Source organism: Garra rufa, chromosome 15, assembly GCF_049309525.1.
Source record: "Garra rufa chromosome 15, GarRuf1.0, whole genome shotgun sequence".
Lineage (NCBI taxonomy): Eukaryota > Metazoa > Chordata > Actinopteri > Cypriniformes > Cyprinidae > Garra > Garra rufa.
In genome coordinates, this window is record NC_133375.1 from 22,461,927 (window position 1) to 22,485,926 (window position 24,000).

Here is a 24,000-nt window from a genome sequence, read left to right on the forward strand (position 1 = left end):
GATTTATACATCATATATGAATAAATATGCTTTCTGTTGATGTAATGTTTGTTAGGGTAGGATAGGGTGGGCAGTCATGGCCTAATGGTTAGAGAGTCCGACGGTTGCCAGTTCAATTCCCGCACAGGAATTGAAGGTGAAGATTTCAATGAGACTTCTCACTGTTGGATGGGTTAAATGCAGAGCACCAATTTCGAGTGTGGGTAACCATACTTGACAATACATCACGACTTTCACGTCACGACTTTCAGTATTTGTGTACAATTTGAGATACAACTATTTGAAAATCTGGAATCTGAGGGTGCAATAAATATATATATATATATATATATAAATATTGAGAAAATTGTCTTTAAAGTTGTCCAAAGTTGTCCAAGTTCTTAGCAATGCATATAATTAAAAATCAAAAATTAAGTTTTGATATATTTACGGTAGGAAATTTACAAAAGATCTTGGATCATGATCTTTACTTAATATCCTAATTATTAAAATGATTCAATTCTGTATTAATTTTCCAGTTAATGTTTGCAATTACAGAATAAGATTGTTCGAACATTTTTAAAATAGGTAGACATGGCTTAACATTATTACAAATTTTATATTCATTATAGAAATGTCTATTAATTTGACTAATTTTTGTCATTTTTTCACGGCCTAAAAATCTAACTTTTTTCACGGCCTAAAATGTCCATGCAAACCTTGGTTGGTAAAAATGACAGTTGAAGTGAATAAATTTTTAGAAAAAAATGTCCATTATTTTTTAAATCTTGATTTTTAGCTGTTTTAGCTTTTGTGATGAAGTTTATTTTGTGATATTTTTGATTTATTTTTAATTTTTACTGTTTACACAATGGCAAGAAAATTAACAGTAGTGATAATAAAAACTTGCTTAAAGTTATATTTCCATTGGGGGGAAAAGTTATAATTTAGAGAAAGGAACAGGAAATGGTAAATATGGCAACATCAGCTTAAAAAGCAATATATTCAAATTTATAAATTTGTTACATTTGTGTGAGGAATTAAAATTTTAAGTGAATTCAATCAGTGAGTTAATTACATTTTTGTGATATAAGAAAACTGATAAAATAAATAGGATTCCATGTATTAAAATTAGAAATGTGAATAATTTTTGTAATTTTTAGCAGTCTAATATCACACTTTTCAAAATGTATATGTAAACCTTGGTTGTTAAAAGTAACAGTTCCAGTGAACAAATTAGGGGAAATTATGTCCATTTTTTAAAAAAACTTTGATAAAGTTTATATTGTAATATTTTGTATTCTTTTCAATTATCACGATTTACACAATGGCAAGAAATTTAGCAGGATGAAAATGAAGGTTTATTTTACTAAGTATTAAGAGTTCATGTAGCTTAGTGTACACCTCGGATTTGATCATTTTTAAAATAATATTTCCTCTGGGGGGGGGGGGGGTCATTTTGAGAAAGGAACAGGAAATGGCAAATATGGCAACATCAGCTTAAGAATTAATTGAATTATTTAAATTTGAATAAATATGAATTAAATTTGTAATATAAATTATTACATATGTGATTAATTACATTTGTGTGATAAAATAAAACTGATAAAAGAAATATGGTTTCCATGTATTAAAATGATGCATTTAAAAATGTATTTAAATTGTATGCAGTGCATTAAGTTTTAATGAAAATGTAAATTCTAGTAGTAATGATTTATGTTGAGTTGTGCTGTGGCTGTGCTATTTATCATATCTGTGTAATTGTGTGTGTGTGTGTGTGTGTGTGTGTGTGTGTGTGTGTGTGTGTGTGTGTGTGTGTGTGTGTGTGTGTGTGTGTGTGTGTGTGTGTGTGGCTTCAGCTAGTGTGCACTGTGCAATAGTGATGTCATGACAGCAAAGTAATATGGGAGAAAGAGGGAAAAAACAGCTTCACACACACATACACACACAGAGAAAGAGAGATGGATAGGGACACAGTGTGAGAGTGAAAACAAAGGGCTAAAGATCTTGAGTGGAATCTATTAGTGTAAAAGCTCTGAGGATGACAGACAAATGGCCTGGTTAGTCGATACTGGCAGCAGCAGTGTCTCCTGTCTGTTTTTATTTCTCTTCAAACTGAGATCACGACCAAAAAGGCGACTCATTTGTTTTGTTGAATATATTTCTGTCTTTCTCTCTCTCACACATCATCTCTATCTCAGAGGGAAATGAAAAACAAACCCAACAATAGCAAAAGAACACAGATGGCTTTAAAGACAAACAAATGAAAGTAAAATGAATGAAAAGACATATATGAGTGCAGAGCAACACACACACACACACACACACACACACACACACACACACACACACACACACACACACAATTCTGTTATTGAGCTAAGTGCTTTGCAAATATTCTCATTATAGATGGACTAAAGCCATTATGACATTCAACAGCATCTAGATAGCTTATAGAACAGCACTGAATGATGATTTAAAGTCTTTTTTGTTACACATACAGAGGCCAGGGTGCAGTCAGTGGGGAATTACGCACATAAACACATCTCATTTGCATACATAAATGCATCTTTTTATCCATTTCACTGCGTCTCAATTGAACCGCAATTCAAAACAATTTCATGCATGAGAAGAATAGCGCGGTGACCACGCGAGCAGACAAGCTTACACACAAACCACAAGCACTCATTCAGGCCAACTTAAATAATATGAAAACACTTTCCCAACCTTCCCACGTAAATGTGTCTCGTCAAACAAAAGACCAAAACAGTGATTCCTCACGAATCTCAAAACAAACTCGTTAGTCAGGGTAGCACAATATTTAATTGTTTTGTCAGGAATGAAAATGAGGCTGTGTGAAAGTGTGAGGCTAGAAGTGTGTCCAAAACCCTTAGGAAAGCTGGAATACCACTCTCTTGTGAACACACGTACAGTTAGCGAAAAACAGAGATTACGGTTTATAAAGTTTTAAAAGTTTATATTTTTCTTACCAAACACATTGATTCACTTCAGATGGCCTTTATTAAACCCTCTGAGCTGTGTGGAGCACTTTTTGTAATGGATGAATGCACTTTATTGGACTTTAAAATCTCAACACCCATTCACTGCCATTATAAAGCTAGAGATTATGGTTGATAAAGTTTTAAATATGGCTATTTTTCTTACAAAAACACATTGATTCAATTCACTTCAGCCTTTATTAACCCCCTGGAGCCATGTGGAGTAGTTTTTATGATGGATGGATACACGTTATTCGACTTCAAAATCTCAACACCCATTCACTGTCATTATAAAGCTAGAGATTACAGTTGATTAAAGTTTTAAATATGGATACTGTTCTTACAAAAACACATCAATTCACTTCAGAAGGCCTTTATTAACCCCTCTGAGCTGTGTGGAGCACTTTTTATAATGGATGAACGCACTTTATTGGACTTCAAAATCTCAACACCCATTCACTGTCATTATAAACTAGAGATTACAGTTGATTAAAGTGTTAAATATGGATACTGTTCTTACAAAAACACATCGATTCACTTCAGAAGGCCTTTATTAAATGATAGACATGGTGTGTAGTAGTGATTATTGAGGTCCCCATACTCTACGGGATGCAGGAGTCCTGACGTACAGAAGCGGTATCGGAGTGAAGAGGTTAGGAGAACTTTTTTGGAACCTTTAGAGAACTTTCAGGAAACATAAATAGAATGTTCCCTATTGGTTAGCCAGGAAAGTTTTATTAACGTAAAAAGAACGTTCCCCTTAGTTTAAGGAAACATTCCAGGAAACTACTGGGCACTTTCCAGGAACATTCAGCGAACGTTCTTTTTAGGTTAGAGGAACATTCTGGGGATGTTCTCAGAAAGTTCAACTAACCTAAAGGAAATGTTCTATTTACGTTACGAAAACTTTCTAAGAAACCTCTATTCACGCTAAGAAAACTCGTTCTTGTGAACATTTCAGAAATGTTCTGGGAACCAAAAAATTTTCACCAAAAGTGGGAACTAAAAGTTTCCAGAACATGTTAGCTGGGTGCTAGGTGGAAATTTATAATGGAGGAAATGTTCATGAAGCTATGTCAACAACACCCCTGCATTTATGATGAGGGACTACCCTATTTAACCTCAGTTCTCTTTGATGGTTCATACTGTCATCTTCATGCAATCCAGATTTGTGTCCATTGTCAGATTTTCTGATGACAAGACAGGGCAAAACATGGTGTTTAAACATCTGTTTAGTCCCACTGTATCGATGACAGCTTGCATGTTGTTAATGACGGCATGTGATGAATGGTCAGGTAGCATCATGTAGTCTGACATGTTTCTTGTTCATAACATGACAAGATTTTCTGAGTCAAAATCGCTTAATCTGACACAGTGGCTCATAACCGACTAAAAATTTGTGTAGTCTGAACGGGGCTTTATGCCGCATTCCAGGCAACCCGTTACCCATCTTTTTCCAACCTTCTACCCGTAAAAGTGAGGAAATAAAAAGTCCACTTTATTGGACTTCAAAATCTCAACAGCCATTCACTGCCATTATAAAGCTTGGAAGAGTTAGGACATTTTTTAATATAATTCAGATTGTATCTTTACTCTCAAACTCTCACAGTCTTTACTATGCATGCACGCACTGCATAAAGGTCCTAGAGCATGTCATTTTTACAACTCACAACTATCCTAAGTGTTTTGGACACACTTCTATTCCTCATAGCCGGGTCCTCAATCCCGTGGCTTCCCACCCGTGAACTCATACTAGATCGATGTACTCCCAGTTCCGAGTTCTGACTTTACATAGCTCGCAAAACAACAATGTCAGCCCCTTACGGGTGCAGTGTTTATGCAAGCGGCACAAGGTGGAAAAATAGACTTTAGGACAACATAACGTTGCAATCAAATTAATAAATAATATAATAATAATAAATACGCTCAGCCAGTTTGTCGTGACTTGCCTGGAACGCTACAAAGTCGTGAGTCGTGGTTTAAAGTCCTGATTTAGGGGCTCAAAAACCTGCCTGGAACGCAGCATTACACTACGCCTACGTCATTAACTGAAACGCCACTCTCTCATGAACAGTTAGCAGACACTGAAAATTACGGTTTCTAAAGTTTTAAATATGGATTTTTTTTTTTCACAGACGCATTGTCTGGCTTCAAACTGCCTTTATTAACCTCCCTGAGCCATGTGGAGTACTTTTTACCATTGATAAATGCACTTTTTTGGCCTTCAAAATCTTGATCACCATTCACTACCATTATAAAGCTTGGAAGAGCCAGGACCTTTTTTAATATAATTGTATTCAATATATTTAATATATTGTATTCGTCTGTAACAAGAAAGTCATATACACCTAGTATGGCTTGAGGGTGAGTAAATCATGGGGTAATTTAAATTTTTTTTTTTTTGTGAACTATCCCTTAACCCTCTAAGCGCCAAAGTCGCAGAATTGCGACAAGACGTCATACCCATTGAAATAGACTGTAGTTCCTAATACGGTGTAATTTCTCATTTGTATTCCTAACCACTAGATGGCAGACATGTAGTACTTCGATTCTAGACCAAAATTACGTCTTGTTCCTGTTCAAAGTATTGGCGGAAATCATAGAGAAAGCGAGCGATCTTCATTGATGCGGAAGCAGTACAGCTCATAGGGTAAATAGAGTAAATTGTCAGATTTGTGAGGAGAAAAGCACCAAACGGCTGATAAAAAGTTGTACCGTGAAGTTGTGTGGCAAATGTTATTTGCTGATTGTGACTCTAAAGGGGAATATTTGTCTTTTGGAAATGACGATCGGCCGTCTAATAGACGCGCATCTCGCGGTACATCTTTGCGGAGCAGTTGTGCCGCTGTGTAAGACGAGATTGTTCATGAAGCACAAACAAATAAAGCACAAACAAATGTTATTTGCCGATTCTCACTCTGAAGGGGAATGTTTGCCTTTTGGAAGTGACGATCGGCCGTCTAATAGACGCGCGTCTCCCGGTACATCTTTGCCTCGCAGTGGTGCCGCCGCGCACCACGAGAAAGTGTTTACAAAGCATAACCAGCGATCATTTTGTCCCTTTGCCCAAAAGGAATGGGGGTGGCAGGGGTGAATATGGTCATAGTGTACACAGGGGTATAGTAATATTCTAATAATTTAGTAATTTCTTCTGTTTTATTGTTGGTTTCCTCTATTCTCATCCATTTGATCATTTTACTACTGTATAGTAGTGTAATATGTAATATTTTTGTTTTATTGTTGGTGTTCTCTTTTTTGATCATTTGGAATGAGGATAAAAAAAATAAAAACGTGCAAATAAGTTCAAACATCCATTTATTATCTTTTATTTCCTGAATATTACTTGTGAAATGATCAAACAGTTGGCTACTGTTCACATGCATTTTATTACATCGAATAGTAATATAGTAATAATTTAGTACTTTTTCCTGTTTTATTGTTGGTTTCCTCTCTCTGATTATTTGAAATAAGGATAAAAGACAAAAAAATTAGCAAATAACTTCAAACATCCATTCATTATTTATTATTTCCTAAATATTATTATGAACTGATCAAACAGTTGGCTACTGTTCACATGCATTGTACTATATAGAATAGTAATAATTTAGTACTTTTTCCTGTTATATTGTTGGTATCCTCTTTTCTGATAATTTGGAATGAGGATAAAAGACAAAAAATGTGCAAATAAGTTCAAACATCCATTCAATATCTATTATTTCCTGAGTATTACTGATGAACTAATCAAACATTAGGCTACTGTTCACGTGCATTTTACTATATAGTATAGTAATATAGTAATAATTGAGTCATTTTTCCTGTTTTATTGTTGGTTTTCTCTTTTCTGATCATTTGTAATGTGGATAAAAAGACAAAAAACTAAAAAACATCAATTCAATATCTACTATTTCCTGAATATTATGAATTTCAATAATGCCGCCCCCATGATGACATCATAATATGCAAATTAGATGAGAATATTTACACCCCACATCAACTTTTGGTGATGCCCAACATTTTTCTAATTTACAGTAGATCTCTATCTTTAAGCCCTTTCAAGCCACAAGCTTTTGAAATCTTGATGTCAAAATCCAGCATTTTTCAAAAAAAACCCTGGCGCCTAAAGGGTTAAGGTCTATATTCCCAGCAACATTTTGAGGTTGTACAAGTATCTAAATACATACTTCAGATCTATTTTTATCATGACCGTGATTTGCTGTTTTTTCCCTAGTATGTCAGTCTGGTCATGATCTGTTGGTTATAGAGGTTTTTAGATTTAATTTAGCCTCAGAGGTTAGCTTTTTTCCTCAGCATATGCTGCTATGTCTCTGTGTATACTGGTGTGTCAGTGTATCAGGTACGATATATGAATCATCTTAAAATCATATCTGTTCCTGGAGTGAAAATAATATCCTGTCAGTCACGTTTCCCCTAAAAGACAGGTTGAAACTGCTTCTCATTATCATATTAAAGTAATTTGATGTGTTTTTCTCTTCGTCCATGAGGGGGCGCCAGAGATGAGGTTAGGAGGAGCTCATTAACACTCACTGAAATTCAAATAAAGGCGCATTTATCAGCTCACCTTTGCCATGACTCATAAATAGCTAGACAGCATGTCAGAGTATTAGAAACACATCCGGTTGCATTAGAGAGTAATAAGTATCGCGACTGAGAATTGCATATTTATTCCTTACATTTGATAAAATCATAAATATTTTGTTTTTATTACATTTAATATTTTTCATCTAAAATCAAACTATTAATATTTCATGAATGCCTAAAAAACATTTACCTTCACAAAGAAGGAATGTAGGCTAATCATAAACATCCATGCAAAAATAAAATCATGTGTATTATAAAGAGACACTGACATTTAACCAGTAATGTGCTCAAATCACTACAATAAACTGCATGTAAAACAAACAACCGTAGACAAAGACACTGAACCGACGCTTGCTTGGCTCCTCCCCTTAAAGCACAACATCCAATCGGAACGGAACATTTTGGCTAGTGGTCTCCGCCTATTGGCTGAACGATCTGTCAGTGGCAGCAATCCACATTTTCGGCCGGGACAGTAGCACGGCCAGCAGCGAAAGTGAGAAATAACTCCGTAAACTGGGATAATTCCGACCACGAGGACTGATGAGCGAAGAAAAACACATATGAAGGTAATAAAATTATTATTTCATGGTTAATGATTTCTTTTTGGAAAGGATAGAGGGCGTGAATGTGATCTGGAGAGCGGGCTGGTGTGGAAGAGTGATCTCAGATCCCAGGATAGATTTCCAGTACATTATCTCGCTATTATTATGACATGTGCACATCGGTGTTAAATGATAAAGATTGTGATTTCTTAGCCACACAGTGTTCTTTCATACTCATGCACTTAATACAGTGTCAATAGACTTGTTTTTTCATGGATTTAGATATATAACAATAACAAAACAATTAGTTGGATGATATTTTTAGTATGTACATGAAATGATATGATACTGTGTTACAAACAGTTTTTTGTACCTGTTTCTGTTTGTTCCGGGCTGATGTCAGACATCTGATCGTTGGTCCTATACATATTTGAGAAGTGCACTGATTGCATGTTTAGCAGTATGTGAAATGGTCCATATGTTCAGGGTGATTTTTTGAACACTGAAAGGAAAGCTTTGTGTCCAACAGGAAATCTGATATCCACAGCAGTGCTTTTTGCTGAACAGTGCTTGAATTAATGGCTCTTATTGCTAATCACGCAGCTTATAAAAGATTAACCATGCACTGATTCTGAAAACATGAAACAAAACTTCACCTGCCATTAGGTTGTAAAACAGCAACATTTTCACTTTGAAATATAAAAAAGAGATGGGATACTTGTGTTAAGAACATTCTAGTGATCACTGCATTTGTTTTTCACTTTATTTAATCAGAATTATGTCATTACTGTATATTTGTGTCCTTGGTGTGAATTAAAATATATATTAACTTAAGAAAAACAGTATGTGTATATTTGAAATAACTAGACAGAATCGATTATTTCACATCTTTGTATCCACTTTTAGCTGACAGACATTTATGAAAATATTTATAAAATTGTAAATACAGGGTATTTATTAGTAGTATTATTAGTATCTGTACATAATATCAATTCTCATCCTTTTCCATATTTCACCTGCTGTGAGATCACCCAGCTTACACAGTTGTGACCTTTATAAGTTTTTCTTTATTTATTTTTAATAATTTTAAACAGTTGTTTTAACATTTCCTGTGGGACGATTATGATATTTGACAATTGTGAAGAAACAGTTTGTGATTGTTAGATAATTTCACTCATTAATGTAATTAGTGATGCTTGCAACACCAAAAAATAAAAACTAAACTACAGAATAAATACAAAGTTTGAAATATTTAAAACAAGATAGAATTTGTTAACATGTATAATAAATATTTGACATTATTTTTGTATGTGAGTGTTTTTCCTTGAATCATAACTTTATTATTTCATATTTTGTAGCACTCTTTGTGCCAGTGCTTAAGAAGATGTGTACACTGTTATATGGTCTTGAAAAAATGTTTTGCTCTACATCTATTTTATCAAATTTTTCAGAGGTAAATCACTAGCAATTACATTTTTAACAATATTTCAAGTGTGATTTACGAGATTAGTTGTATTTTTTATTTTTTTTTTTTGTAAAAGGCAAAAAATTTGATCATACTGATTTCAAAGTTAAGAATTCATTAGTTTGGATATACATTGAACCAAAAACTATCATAACAATCTTAACTGATAATTAAGTATACTTTATTTTTGACAAAAAAATTTTTTATTTTTGGTAGCGACCACATCATATTACAGAATTTTAACTTGCATACAATAACACTACCAAAACATACTAAATACAAAAAGAAAAATGCATGGCAGTACTAAAATTTAGTTTATTTCCCTCAAATAAAGGATTATGTGTTCACTTTTTGTCACTCGGTCGTGACTATTTCGGTAGTGAAGATTTTATGGGATAACATCCAAAAAAACAAAGATGTCACTACTGAAATGCCACCAAATGTTTTGGTACTCACAATGTAGTAACGATTTTAGATACTTTTGAACCTAGCTCAAACATGCTTCTTGGTACATGGTTAGCACAGTTCTGAACAGTGGTACACATGAAAACTAAATGTTATGGAATAACTCTCAAAAAAGTGTGCTTAATTGCAGAAAAAAGGTGTTCAGTAGTGACGTTCCTTAAGGTAACAGACAGATTTTTCAGACTTTTGAACACATTTACCTCAAAATGATGGAGCCTATCTACTCACAGTGTGATATGAAATTGAGTGAAACAGGAATATTTCCTGATCATAAATGTAGGGGTGTAGTTATAATCAATCTCAGCCAATGGACTAAAATATACACTGTTTCAGTAGTGACATTAAAAATGCGGGACACATTTTTTTTACATAAAGTTTCATAAATAAATGAACTACACTTTAAAAGAATCAAAAATATACTTTTAAAAACAACAGTGGAAAAATACAAACATTTTTTCATTATTTTTAGGGGTTAGGGTTCATAGAAATTTAGGGGTTAGGGTTCAGGGCAGCCTCCTCAAAATTGGAAGTACCCAATAAATGATGATTTTATATATATTAAGTTAACTGATATTTTAAATATCATTGTGGGTTTCAATAGATAATAAAAGGATCTTAGTAAACATCTAAGATTTGAATATCTAAATGCTTTTTTTGTTGTTGTGGGACAGCAGTTTGCACCAATTCTGTAGAATGGCCCATATAGGATGTTCGTAATGGATAGCTATTGAAAACATTTGCCAAAGATTTGGACACAGTTGTTAATTGAATCTCTCGGTTGATTATGTGTGTTTACTTGAATCAAGCTAGCAGTGATGTTCAAAGAACAGACATGTGAGTGTTTGTCAGTGGGTGAAGAGCAAAAATGTGGTCTAGCCTGTATGCGGTGAAATGCTCTGTTTTGACTGGCATGTCAGAATCAGTCACTTGAGAGCTGGGTTGAAGACATTCTCTCGGGTCAGGACGTAATTACACCAAAGTAGAGCTCGCTTCGTTTTGGAGATTCTCCTGTAGGTCTAATGTGTCCAGTTGATGGCCAGTTTTCCCTGAGTTTGAGAATGTGGCCCATATAACATCCTGGATTGAGGATTTTGGTCTTCAGTAGCTGTAAGTAAAGCAATGCTCTGAACAAAAAAACATTGTGGCAAATGAGAAAGAGCTGGAATAATCTCTCAAGCAGTAATGTTAATGATTCTAAGGAAGTCTAAAGCCATGGTTTGAAGCCACCTTAGTAACCACTTGGTGGATTGTTTAAATCCCACTCTATACAAATTTAGTTTAGTTACCGAAGCAACGAGGAAGCTACGTTTAGTAAAAAACACAGCGTTTCAGTCCAGCTTGACTCTTTAGCCTGGGGAATAGGTTGAGTTTAGGGTTTAGGATACAGTATATTGACCTCATTTGAGCTTGGTTAACGGGATAGGTTTACTATTATATGCCAAATGCATTCTGCTGTTATACAAGTGTTATACAATAGCTCCCATTGTGGAATCATTCTGCATGGTGTTATTTTGACCTGTGATCTGAATACTGCTTCAGAATTTCGAATTTGTAAGTCGTTAATAAGATGTGTCAGAGACAGGGAGAAGCAGATGCTGGATCAGCTGTTAATATAGTCGGGATGAATTAGTATGCATTACAGTCTTGTCTGGAGTCTCTTTCTGTTAATATTTGATTAATGTGTGCGTGGGGTGTGAATTCCTGGAATTCCTTTCGGTCTCTGTAATCCATATAGTGTTTCTCTTTTTTCCCGCTCTCACACTCTCTGTGGCTGTGTTTTGTTGCCAGATAATGGTTTTATTGGGCTTGTACAGGTTTAATGTGGGGTTACAGCATCAGAGAGGGGCTGTGAACCACACACCCATCTGACACATGTCTCGCTCTCTCATTATGGCTAATGATTCATTAAGCAAGCTGACATTATGTTGCGGTCTGATGTTTCTTTTAAGGATTGCCCTCAGCAGCTGTGGGTTAAGTCTGAGGTATAGTGTGTTTCCAGTAAGATGCGAGAAGAGAAAAGGTCTGTTCTTACATAAGAAGATGCCTTATCGTTCACCCAAAAAGTCCTGTCATTAACTCACCCTCATGTTGTTCCAAACTTCTATCACCTTTTCTTCTGTAAAACACTAAAGGAGGAATTTTGAAGATGTGCTAGTATTCTTTACCAAGTTTTCAAGCAATAAAAAAGCTAAATCACAGGTAATGAAAAAGATTGATACTCTTGAGTCTGGTCTGGTCAGTCAATCAATTTATCTAGTTCACATAATTGGGTCCAAATAATTTGTTAACGAATCAGACTCATCTTGTTTTTGAGAATAAAGTATAAAGTAATGGCTTAAATTTCACTCTGTACCTCACATCTTTAATATGAGAAATGCACTGAATCATTATTAATCACTTTTATGATACTTTTGTGGTACTTATATAGGGATGTAACAATATCAAAATCTCACCATACTATAATATCTCGATATGAAGTCCACGATTCAATATTAATTGCGATATTTAAAAATAAAGACAAATGAAGACTTGGAAAAAATGAACATTTTGTACATTTGAAAGCTGAATTCTTCTATCTAATGCACTTTGAGAGTTCAAAATTAAGAGCTCCAATTTATATTCTTAACTTAGAAAACTTAAGTCAGAAAAAAGTCATTGAATTTAACTTTAAAGGAGACCCAACCCTCTTTTTATTTGTGGTATACTGTCTCAGTCTAAATTACATTCACCCTGGTGTTTTAGAATTAGAATATAATATTAATAATAAAAACAATTTTATATTATTGTTATTCCTATGACAGTAATAGTCATATATTGTAAACAAATGCACTGTAAAATAAATGAAAATGAATTAGTGGTGGGCATAGATTAATTTTTTTTAATCTAGATTAATATCACTGTATTTAAAGATTAAAATGGCTAATTTGAATTCTGCTGAAGGCATTCAGAATATGTGTGCTACCCAAATAATGACTAAAAGTAAGTCTTTGAGAACGGGTTTCTCAAGCCCAGGGGCTCATCTCCTGTTATCAAAATGCATCACAAACTGCCTGACAATTGCATTTACAACACAATTAACTATACAAACTTTTGTGACCAACTATTCCTACACTGCATGTACTTCTGCGTAAAAGTCTGTGCGACGTGCGCGTTGCAGTTAAATACACAGACGCGCACGGGCATGGATATCTGCGTGCATAGTCTTCGGTTAAACTACGTTGCTTTTAGAAGCGTCAATTCAGTTGTTGCATATGCTGCCCTCCAAAGGCAAAGCGCAGTAACTACACATTTGGTCAAAATTGAGTTAAGGCTTAAAATGGACTTTGTGACAACTGTTTTGTCTTGTGTCAAAGTCTCCTGGTTAAATTGTGTCCCGTTTCAGAGAAACAAGAGTTTTTCAACAGAATTTCAATATGTTTGACTAGCTGCTGTAAAAACTTTAAAGGCATTTTTCTCAGTTTCAGTGTTGGCGTAGTTACTGCACTCTGCCTTTGGAGGGCAGTAGGGGTGTAACGATATTACAAACCGAACCGAAATATCGCGATACACCAACCACGATACGTATCGCGAAACTCTCGTGGCGTACCGCGGTACTCTCACGCCCCCTGCTGCCCATTGTTGAGGTTGATGTCACTTGTCTCTTACTAATTTAACCAATTTAAACACATCTTTATTTTATCACATTTGATTAAATTGTATTAGTAATGATGAGCTTTTGTTCTAAATATTATATTCTAAAGTTAGTATTTTCCAAGTGCATGTCATGTCATGTGACTTGAGTGAGCGATCACACTCGGTTACTACTCAGGGCTCTACATTAACGCTTCTCCGGGACAAGTGGATTTTGTGAAAGGGCAAGTGAATGGGGATTTTACTTGCCCGACCGGACAAGTAACCTGATTAAAACATCAATTACAAACAATAACTAGCACAGCAACGAAACTTTGGTGAGCATAATTCTGATTTTATTACTTAAGATGACTGAAAACGGACAGTATCAAGCTCGTGCAGGCTATCTGACTCACAGAAAATCAACACTAATAGGCTCAACAGCAGACACAAAGAATCAAGCATGAACAAACATGCTGCGGTAGAAAAGCACCATTACGATTGCAAACATGAGTGACATTGATTTTATACAACAGTAGTTCAATAAACTAGTAGTTAAAATTAACTGACTTGCATTTTAGACACATCATTAACCATTTTTGCAAACGAAAATAGTTCTAAGCAACAGCAGAACCTCCGTGAATCTCCGAGCAACACAGCGGTATTTCAGTACTGAATGATTTAGCATTTTTTTTAATGAATCGAGTCAGTGAACGAACTGGTTGAATCCATCTATGGTTGAATCCGTGACTCGCTCATTAAGACAGTGACTACTGCCACCTATTGGTAGTTCGGTTTCATATTTAAAGGTATTGCATTTTTCCCATATTTTAGATTTTAGGTTTAAAAAAAGTATAACATTAATCTTATTACATTATTTATGTATTTGCAATTTTACTGTGTAAATGCATTTTTTGGAACCTCTTATCTTCATTAAACAGTCGAAGTAAATACAGTTAAATGTCAATTTCATTGCAGGCTCGGTTTTTCCTGTGCAATGGAAAGATGGAGTTTGTTGATACTGATTTAATTTGTGCAACCATACAGAGTCTAATTATTCTAATTTGATGTATTGATAAAATGTACGAATTTGATGTGAAGGATCAAGTGAATGTCTAATTTTCAATAACTTACTTAGGTATCCTGACTGTACTAAAATGGGTTGGCAAAGTTAATAAAGAAAAAGTTTAGTTGTTATTAAGTGAATCTATTGTTCCTTAGCATTGCTGTTAAGATGACATCAACCCTAACCCCACAGCAAACAGAAACCGAACCGAACCGAACCGAACCGTGGCTCCAAAACCGTGAACCGAACCGAATCGTGCCTTTGGTGTATCGTTACACCCCTAGAGGGCAGTATAGTTTAATGTCTTTCGGGATTATCAAAGTAAATTATAACTCAAATTTGAGATTTTCACTGTGGCACGTGCCCCAGTAAAAAGGGTCTAGCAACGCCCCTGCCCTGAAGCAAACCCGGTGGCTTCATAGCTGCATCCATGTTAGCATGTCACGTTTGATGTGGTAATTTCACAGTAGGCATACACACAGGTTCGAAGACTCGTCCTCGCCCCCTACAGTGCAATTCAGCTAGGTATACATCCGCGCTAAAGTATCAAGGTGAAAGTCATCATAGCTTGCGTAGTATAGACCCAGCTCCCAACCCAACTTTGAGAATAGATTAAAGGCAATATTTTTTTAAGAGTCTCACGTTAACACAGCACGTTAACGCCGATAACGGCCCACCACTAAAATGAATGTTTCATTGGTATATTATTTTTGCTTTACAATACGGTAGGGAAGTTACAATCTTTCTTTCCTAATTTCTACACTTGAAAGAGATATTTCGAATTTCGACTAGAGTAACGTTACCGTACAGCACTTTTAAAGCTTTTATTTTGACGGAAATGACAGTAGAGCTTTTATTTTGACGGAAAGCTCCAGCTTTCGTTAAAAACATGCTTACAAATTATGTGTCTCACTACAAATCTTAGCTGTAATCATTAGGGGTGCACCGATCCGATATTAGGATCGGATATCGGCCCCGATATTGAAAAAATAGCTGGATCGGGTATCGGAAAAATTAACAGATCCACGGGCCGATCCAGTTTTTTTCCTCTTTTTTTTCTTCCTCCGTCGCAGCCAGTGACTGTAAATATAGGTCGCAGCATCGCAGCAGATCCTACGTCATTCATTAGCAGCACGTGTGTCGCATGCTGGAACAGTTGGAGCATAAGCAACATGGAGCGAGCCAAAGAGTCGGCTGTGTGGAGATACTTCACGCTTGCCACGCCAACCTGTTCAACGGCTGTTTGCAATGTCTGCAATGGAAATGTTTCGAGGGGTGGTGGTAAAAAACTACTACATTTTATTTATTTAAATTTATTTTAAGAAGTTTGATTACATTCTATTTTTGATTTGAATGCACAATTGTTCTTTAAATAACAAATAAATAAGTAGTCAATACATTACATCTGTTTTGTCTTAGTTAGGAAAGTAATGTTTAGTTAGGAAAGTTTGGTGCCTGTAGTTTCTTCTACATGGTGAAAGGAAGGTAGAAGGTGGAAGGTATGCAGTTTATTATTAATTCAACAATGGTATCGGTATCGGGTATAGACCGATATACAAAGCCCAGGCATCGGTATCGGGACCGAAAAAGTCGGATCGGTGCATCCCTAGTAATCATCTTCCTCGCAAATAAAGCATAACTGGTGGTCGTTGCATTCCCAAACTGCGCTAAAATTACAGCACATGCAATAAACAAATTCACTGCATTCACTGTGAACTGAGCCGTTCTGAGGTGCGGAAAACACTGGATCATGAGCTGATCGTCTGAACGAAGTGTGCGCTTCGCTTTGAAACACACAACGAAAACAGACTTGATGAAGAGATTAGGCCATATTGTGCTTTTAGCTTTAGTTTGTTTGACAGATACTGTGCCAAAGCATAATTGCTCAAAATACATCTTTAAAGACCTTTTATGTTAAAATAAGAAGATCAAATATATTTTAAAAACTACACTTTTTGCCTGGAAGACCTATCGTTTCATATTGTGATGTGACCATGATGATATCGAGACAGTTTTGCTATCGTGATACCACGATATTAATAATATCATTACATTCCTAGTAATTATGTATCCTTTATAAAACTTTTAATGTGTGATAATGGTAAATGGCCATTGTAGAACAGCTCACACAGAAGTCACTTTCAAACAAAGCGGCTTTCTGTTGGTCAGCATGGGAATTCACACAAACAACTTGAACCCTTTCCGAAATCAATGCAGGGGAATTTTCGCCTATGAAAAAAATAATAACAACAGGGTTTTCATCTTTTGGGTTGAATGATCTTCTAAATGATATGAGATTCATTTGTATCTGAATGTTGTAGTGATACAAGAGATTTATTGGCTTCAAATATTCTTTTTTGTTTCTGGGAGCAGCAAACTGGCAACAGAGCGACTCTTTCACTGGAAATCTCTCTTTCTGTCACACTGTTTCGCTTGCTCACAGTCTTATTATTCTCTTTATTATATAAGTTGTGAAACATTATACTGTTAAATAGCCTTGTTTCTCACCGCAGCTGTTACTGATTTCACATCATCAGGATCAGTGTACTTAATGTGTAACTGAATCAAGGTCAGTCTGTGGCTCATCGTTGTCGTGTGCCAATTTTTTTCAGATTTCACTCTAAATGATTTGCTCACACCTCAGACTGATCTGGTTGTCGTGACTAAAGTAATGCATTGAATTTCAGTCTGCTTTCAGTCTGTCAGGTCTCTGCTGCTGCGAAGATTCAGGGATATGAGTTCTCTGTCCTCTTGATGATTGCGGTGTGGAGTTTAAAGTTACGTTTCCTTTTTCTGGAATGCAGTTCTTGGTCAAATGTGGTATTTGTGTAATTGTTATTTACAGCCTGGTGTAGGAGGTTTCTTTAGACAGATTCTTTAGGCAGAAAACCAGATTTTTCCCCTCTGACCTACGCATTACAGCCACAGTCAGGGGCGTCACACTCTTTTTTTCATTTTGAGTGGGCACCAGTGGGAGTCCTGGCTAGTTGAGATAAGATATAACCAAAGGAAAAACAACACAGTTGTTGAAAATATGAACAGGTTTTGTTTAGCATGCAAGAGGACTCTGGTTCCAATCTTCATGTGATCCATCTTTTCCCACTGAGGACAATTGAGGGACTCATATGCAACTATTACAGAAGGTTTAAACGCTCACTGATGCTCCGGAAGGAAAAATTATGCATTAAGAGTGGGGGTGTAAACTTTTGAACAGAATGAAGATGTGTGCATTTTTTTGATTTTCCCTAAATATCATTTTTTTTTTTCATTTAGTACTACTAGTACTACTAATCACACTCATTGTTGGAAAGGGTTCAAATACACAGAAATGCTGAAAAACCAAAGAATTTTTGGGACCTGAATCTGTGGATCATTCAGGCAACAACACAGTATTAAGAATCAAGTGTATGTAAACTTTTGAACAGGGTCATTTTTATAAATTCAACTATTATTTTATGTTCTATTATGTCTTTCATGTGAAATATCTTGTTCAGGTCAGTACTAAATAAATAAAAAAAAACATATTTTGTATAATCTCTCTTATTTTGGTAAAATAATTAACATTTTGCAGATTCTGCAAGGTGTATGTAAACTTTTCACCTCAACTGTAATTGTTTTTTAATAAACCAAGCAAAAGCTCAACTGACCGTGACAGCCAGTGATCAGCAGATTTGGCATTTTAAAATACTTTCAACACAACAATATAAAGTGTGTGTGGCTTTTATAGGTCCTCTTGAGAGGAAATGAAGGCAGGAAGGATGCACTTGTGATCTGCACGGATAGTGAATTTACCGGATGCAGCAGGATGAAGATTCTTACGGGAATAATAATGCAGTCTGTTTCCTATATAGTTTTAAGTGGATGTAAATAATGGGTTAACCATCCATATACACACAAACTGAATAGGTGAAGCTGAAAATATAATGTGGTTCTGTCTGTGTATGTGTTTGTGAATTCACCTACATGTGGTCACTAGTGGTCACACTTTAAATACCAGAGCAATTTATAAAAACATCAGTCAATTATGTTATGAAAAAAAAAACATACAACTCTTAAGCAAACAACTGCTTCTGTATCCATGGTTTAACACAAATATTAGGTATAGCCTATCAAATCGGTGTGCAAGTAGACACAAACACACTGGTTGGATCACATACTGCAGTGGTAACACACAGTTTTACACACATATTCTGGCTCTACAAACAGCCTCCATTTGCAGTGTGTTAGTAATGTCTGCATGACATCATTGCCCTGGGATTATATTAAGTCTGGTCAAGCTGTGTAACTTTCTATTCAACAGAAGGAAAAAAATAGCATACTTGTCATCCTAGTAACACACTGACGTGCGCCCTAATTGAATCATATCAGGAAGTGATCTCATTAGATTGTCTTAGGGAAAAAACACCAAAAAAAACACCTTTACTGAGAAAAATGCCTTTATCTAGGTTTTTGATTTTAGGATTGATTAAGAAAGATTTTGAAGCTGTGTGATCATGTTGTACTTTATTTTACATACATACACTTCCATTGTTCCAAAATTTTGGGTCATCAGTAAGAGATTTTTAATTTTAATTATGCATCAAATTGATCAAAAATGAATTCAATTAAGACAATTACACTGTTATTAAAAAATCCATTTAAAATAAATGCAGTTCTTTAAAACAGAATTAAAATGAAAACTTACTTTAAATTGTAATAATATTTCAATAATACTGTATTTTTGATTTTAAAAATTCAGCCTTGGTGACACTTCTAAAAAAACTTAAAAAAAAATCTTACTGAAACATTTAAACTGTACTACATATACAGGTGAGGTCAAAAGTTTACACCCCCCTTTCAAAATCTTCTAATGTTCATTAGTTTTACCAAAATAACAGCAATCATACCAAATGCATGCTATTGTTTGTTTAATACTGACCTGAATAAGATATTTCACATAAAATATGTTTATATATAGTGAACATAATAGTTTAATTTATAAAAAATGACCCAGTTTAAAAGTTTACATCCCCTTGATTCTTAATACTATGTACTATTCTTAATAACACAGCTGTGTTTTTTTTTTTTTTTTTTTTTTTTGTTCATGAGTCCCTTGTTTGTCCTGAACAGCTAATCTGCCCACTGTTCTTCAGAAAAATTCTCAGGTCCCACAAATTATTTGGTTTTCCAGCATTGCTGTGTATTTTAACCCTTTCCAACAATGACTGTATGATTTTGAGATTCATCTTTTCACACTGAGGACAACTGAGGGACTCGTGCAACTATTACAGAAGGTTTACTGATGCGGTTTACTGATGCACTGATGCTCCAGAAGGAAAAACAATGCATTAAAAACCTAGGGTGAAAACTTTTGAACAGAATGGAGATGTGTACATTTTTCCTATTTTGCCTAAATATCATATTTCTTCATTTAGTACTGCCCTTCAAAGGCTACAGAAGATAGTTACAAGTGTTAGAGAAGACTAAATAAGTTAAATTTACCCTTATCTTCAAATTTAAAAAGTTTCAACCCCCAGCTCCTAATGCATTGTTTTGTTCTTCTGGAGCATCAGTGAGCGTTTGAACCTTCTGTTATAGTTGCATATAGGGCTGCACGATTAATCGAAAAAAAATCACGATCTCGATTCACACATAAATGCGATCTCATTTCTAAATGAAGGCGATTCTTTTCCGTGTATTTCCCTGTATACAGAACAGATCATGCTGCATTCAAGTGTTCACCAATCAGTAATAAATATCGAGCGGTTCTCTCTTTACCCTCATTTCATTGGCTAGGTTACGCTGTCACTCACATGACGTGTCACAAGGTGTCAGACCTAAACGTCAGTTTACTCGGTGGATTTGTAAGTTAGCGGTAAGAGGGAGAAAAATGAGCCAAAGTGTGGAAAATTCTGGTGGCGACGGCGAAAGTGAGAATGTGACAAAATTAGTACAGAAAAAAGGAGCACATTCCACTGTGTGGAACTTCTTCGGGTTTAAACCCGAAGACGATGCGCAAACAGTGATCATTTGTAAGCAGTGTTTTGGCATCGTCGCAGCACCGCAAGGTAATACCACTAATCTGTACAACCACCTCAAACGTCACCACAAAATACAGTACGAGTTAGCCATGAAAGACAAGGGAGCCACAACTCAAAGCACCAGTCGCCAGACAACACAAACTTCCATAACTCAGACGTTGTACGGAGCATCGCCATACCCGTCAAGTTCACAGCGGCACAAAGAGATAACAAACGCCATCGCTTATCATTTAGCTAAAGACATGGCTCCAATCAACACTGTTCAAAATGAGGGATTTAAGGCTATGATGAAGACTTTAGACAAGCGCTACTGTTTGCCCTCTCGCAATTATTTTTCATCCGTTGCACTGCCAGATCTATACACCCGGTGTCGTACGACAGTCGAGGAAGAACTGCAGAATATTCATTACTTTGCGGCAACAACAGACCTATGGTCAAGTCGAACCATGGAGCCTTATTTAAGCTTGACAGTGCATTTCATAACAAGGGACTTCAAATTGAAAAGCCGCTGCCTACAGACGGTGTTCTTCCCTGCTGATCACACTGGCGAGGAATTGGCTCAAGGACTAAAGGAGAGTCTCAACTCCTGGAGTTTGGAGGAGCAAAAAATGGTGTGCATCACCACAGACAGTGGAGCAAACATTGTGAAAGCAACCTCCCTAAACAACTGGACAAGGCTTCAATGTTTTGGCCATAGACTACATCTGGCTATAGGTGAGCTGTGTATTAACAATCAATAACTTATCAATAACTAATCTATAACTTTATATTTTCATTTAAATCAGAAAAATGTGTAAATTAAACATAAGTTGAAAAAATATAAATGGTCCCATTTTTACTCTGAGGCTTAAATTAACATTGAATATTGAATTTTATTTTAAAATTAGATTAAAATAAATAAAGCATAAACACACACAATTATGTATATCCTGCTTTATGTTTGTCCCATTATATTGAATTTGAATAGCTATTTTAACAATGCAAGAAAATGTATGTAATGTTAAATTAATTTACTGCAGCGTTAATAACAAAGCATATTTTTATTTCAAGAGAATGCAATGAAAGACTCACGGATTGAACGAGCTGTGGGTCTTTGCAAAAAGATTGTGGCCTACTTCAGCCATAGTTGGAAGCGGAAGAGGGAGCTTGCTATTGCCCAAAAGGAGCTCAACCTGCCTGAACACCAGCTTAAAACGGAGTGCCCGACAAGATGGGGATCCCGACAAGCTATGGTCCAGAGGGTCCTTGAACAGCAAACTGCTATTGGTCATGTTCTCTCCTCTGACCGGAAAGCTAGACACCTGACACCAACCTGGCAAGACATCGAAGTCCTTGAAGTAATCAACAAGACACTCACCCCACTGGCAGATTTTACTGATGCTCTGTCAGGGGAGCAGTACGTTACTAGCTCCTCAGTCAAGCCGGTCCTCCACCTTTTTGAAACAATGATGGCAGTGCAGGAAGATGATACAGATCTTGCACGATCAATTAAGTCAAAAATCCTGCATTACCTTCAAGAGAAGTATAGTGATCCACACACTCAGGAGCTGCTCAATTTAGCCACAGCATTGGATCCACGATTTAAACTGGACTATGTCAGTGAGGACAACAAAGTCAGTGTCAAGGACAGACTGAAGAATGAGATGACTAGCATTGGTATGGTAAGTATATCTTTACACGATTCACAATATTGTCTAACAGAGTAAGAAATGTACGGCTAAATTGTTTACAGCTGCAAATAACTGAAATCGTATTTATCTGACCCACTGCTGATATGTTATTTTTGTTAGCAAGTGTAGAATACTGTATTGAGATTTTTAAGTTATCTTTTCTCTTTTTCAGCAAAGTCCCCCCACAACTGTCCCCAGCACCCAGCCTTCGCTGCTCCCCGTAGAAAAGAAGAGAAAAACCTTAGGCAGTTTTTTTAAAGCAGCGAAGGGCAATGAGGCAGCAGCATCCTCATCTGATTCACAAGAGAATGATGTTGACATGGAGCTCGGCTCATATCTGCTCACGAGAAACATTGACAGCGAAGATGACCCCTTAGTCTGGTGGAATGAAAACAAGGGACAATATCCAAAACTGTCTCTGCTGGCAAGGAAATACCTATGTATCACTGCTACAAGTTCCCCATCAGAAAGGGTTTTTAGCACAGGGGGGAACATTGTAACATGCCTGCGTTCCTCCCTAAAACCTGAAAATGTTGATCGTTTAGTGTTCTTGGCCAAGAACCTTTAAGGAGCACAAAGATTTTTTGTTATTGTTAAGTACAGTTAAGTTATTGTTAAAGTTCCATTTAGTTATTTTTACAAATTTATTTTTATATTTTTTAGTTAATGAGACCGTTAATGAGACTGTTTTATGTTACACCAGCACTTTATTAAACTAAATGTCCTGTGTTTTATTTTTGTTCTTGAGTGCAATAAATTTTGGTTAAAAAAAGGAGAATCGTCTAAGAGAATCGTGATCTCAATTCCCATAAAGGAAAATCGTGATTCACATTTTAGCAAAAATCGTGCAGCCCTAGTTGCATATGAATCCCTCAGTTTGAAAAGATGGATCTCAAAATCATAGTGTCATTGTTGGAAAGGGTTCAAATGCACAGAAATGCTGGAAAACCAAAGAATCTGTGGGACCTGAAGGATTTTTTGAAGAACAGCAGGCAGTTTAACAGTCCAGGACAAACAATAGACAAAACACAGCTGTGGATCATTCAGGTAACAACACAGTATTAAGAATCAAGAGGATGTAAACTTTTGAAATGGGTCATTTTTATAAATTCAACTATTATTTTCTCTTGTGGACTATATGTAAACATCTTTTATGTGAAATATCTTATTCAGAATATCTTGTATGCACATGTAGCAGATTCTGAAAAGGGATGTAAACTTTTGACCTCAACTGTCACAATTGTAACTATTAATCCGAATAAAGCCACAACATGAAGTGTAGTGGATGTTGCCTAAGATTTGCATTCATTTTCTGCTCGTCATCAGTTATAACATAGTAACCAATAGTTTATCATGTTCTTTTTGTATCTAAAATGCTCTGGTATGTAGAAATACTTGCTTATGCAACCAATTAAGTATATTGTCAGGAAACAACGGCAAAATTATATGCAGCTGCAATGTGGTCATCAAACCTGAAACGAGCTGTGTAGTTATGAAAATTAACCTACACCCTTAGAGCATGAGTCATCCAGTCGGACAATTCTGTTGTGTGACGAAATGATAATGATAATGATGTTCAGCAGTAG

At 35.8% G+C, this 24,000-nt stretch overlaps 1 protein-coding gene across 1 annotated transcript in view; it reads left to right on the forward strand.

Annotated features, from left to right (window-relative positions):
* The first annotated feature begins 8,017 nt into the window (after positions 1–8,017).
* cttnbp2nlb (CTTNBP2 N-terminal like b) overlaps positions 8,018–24,000 on the forward strand; it is a 35,432-nt gene continuing 19,449 nt past the window's right edge. Inside the window, exon 1 of the mRNA XM_073818651.1 lies at positions 8,018–8,143. Coding sequence (XP_073674752.1) covers positions 8,138–8,143 — 6 coding nt within the window. The 5' untranslated portion in view covers positions 8,018–8,137. The remainder of the gene's footprint in view (positions 8,144–24,000) is intronic.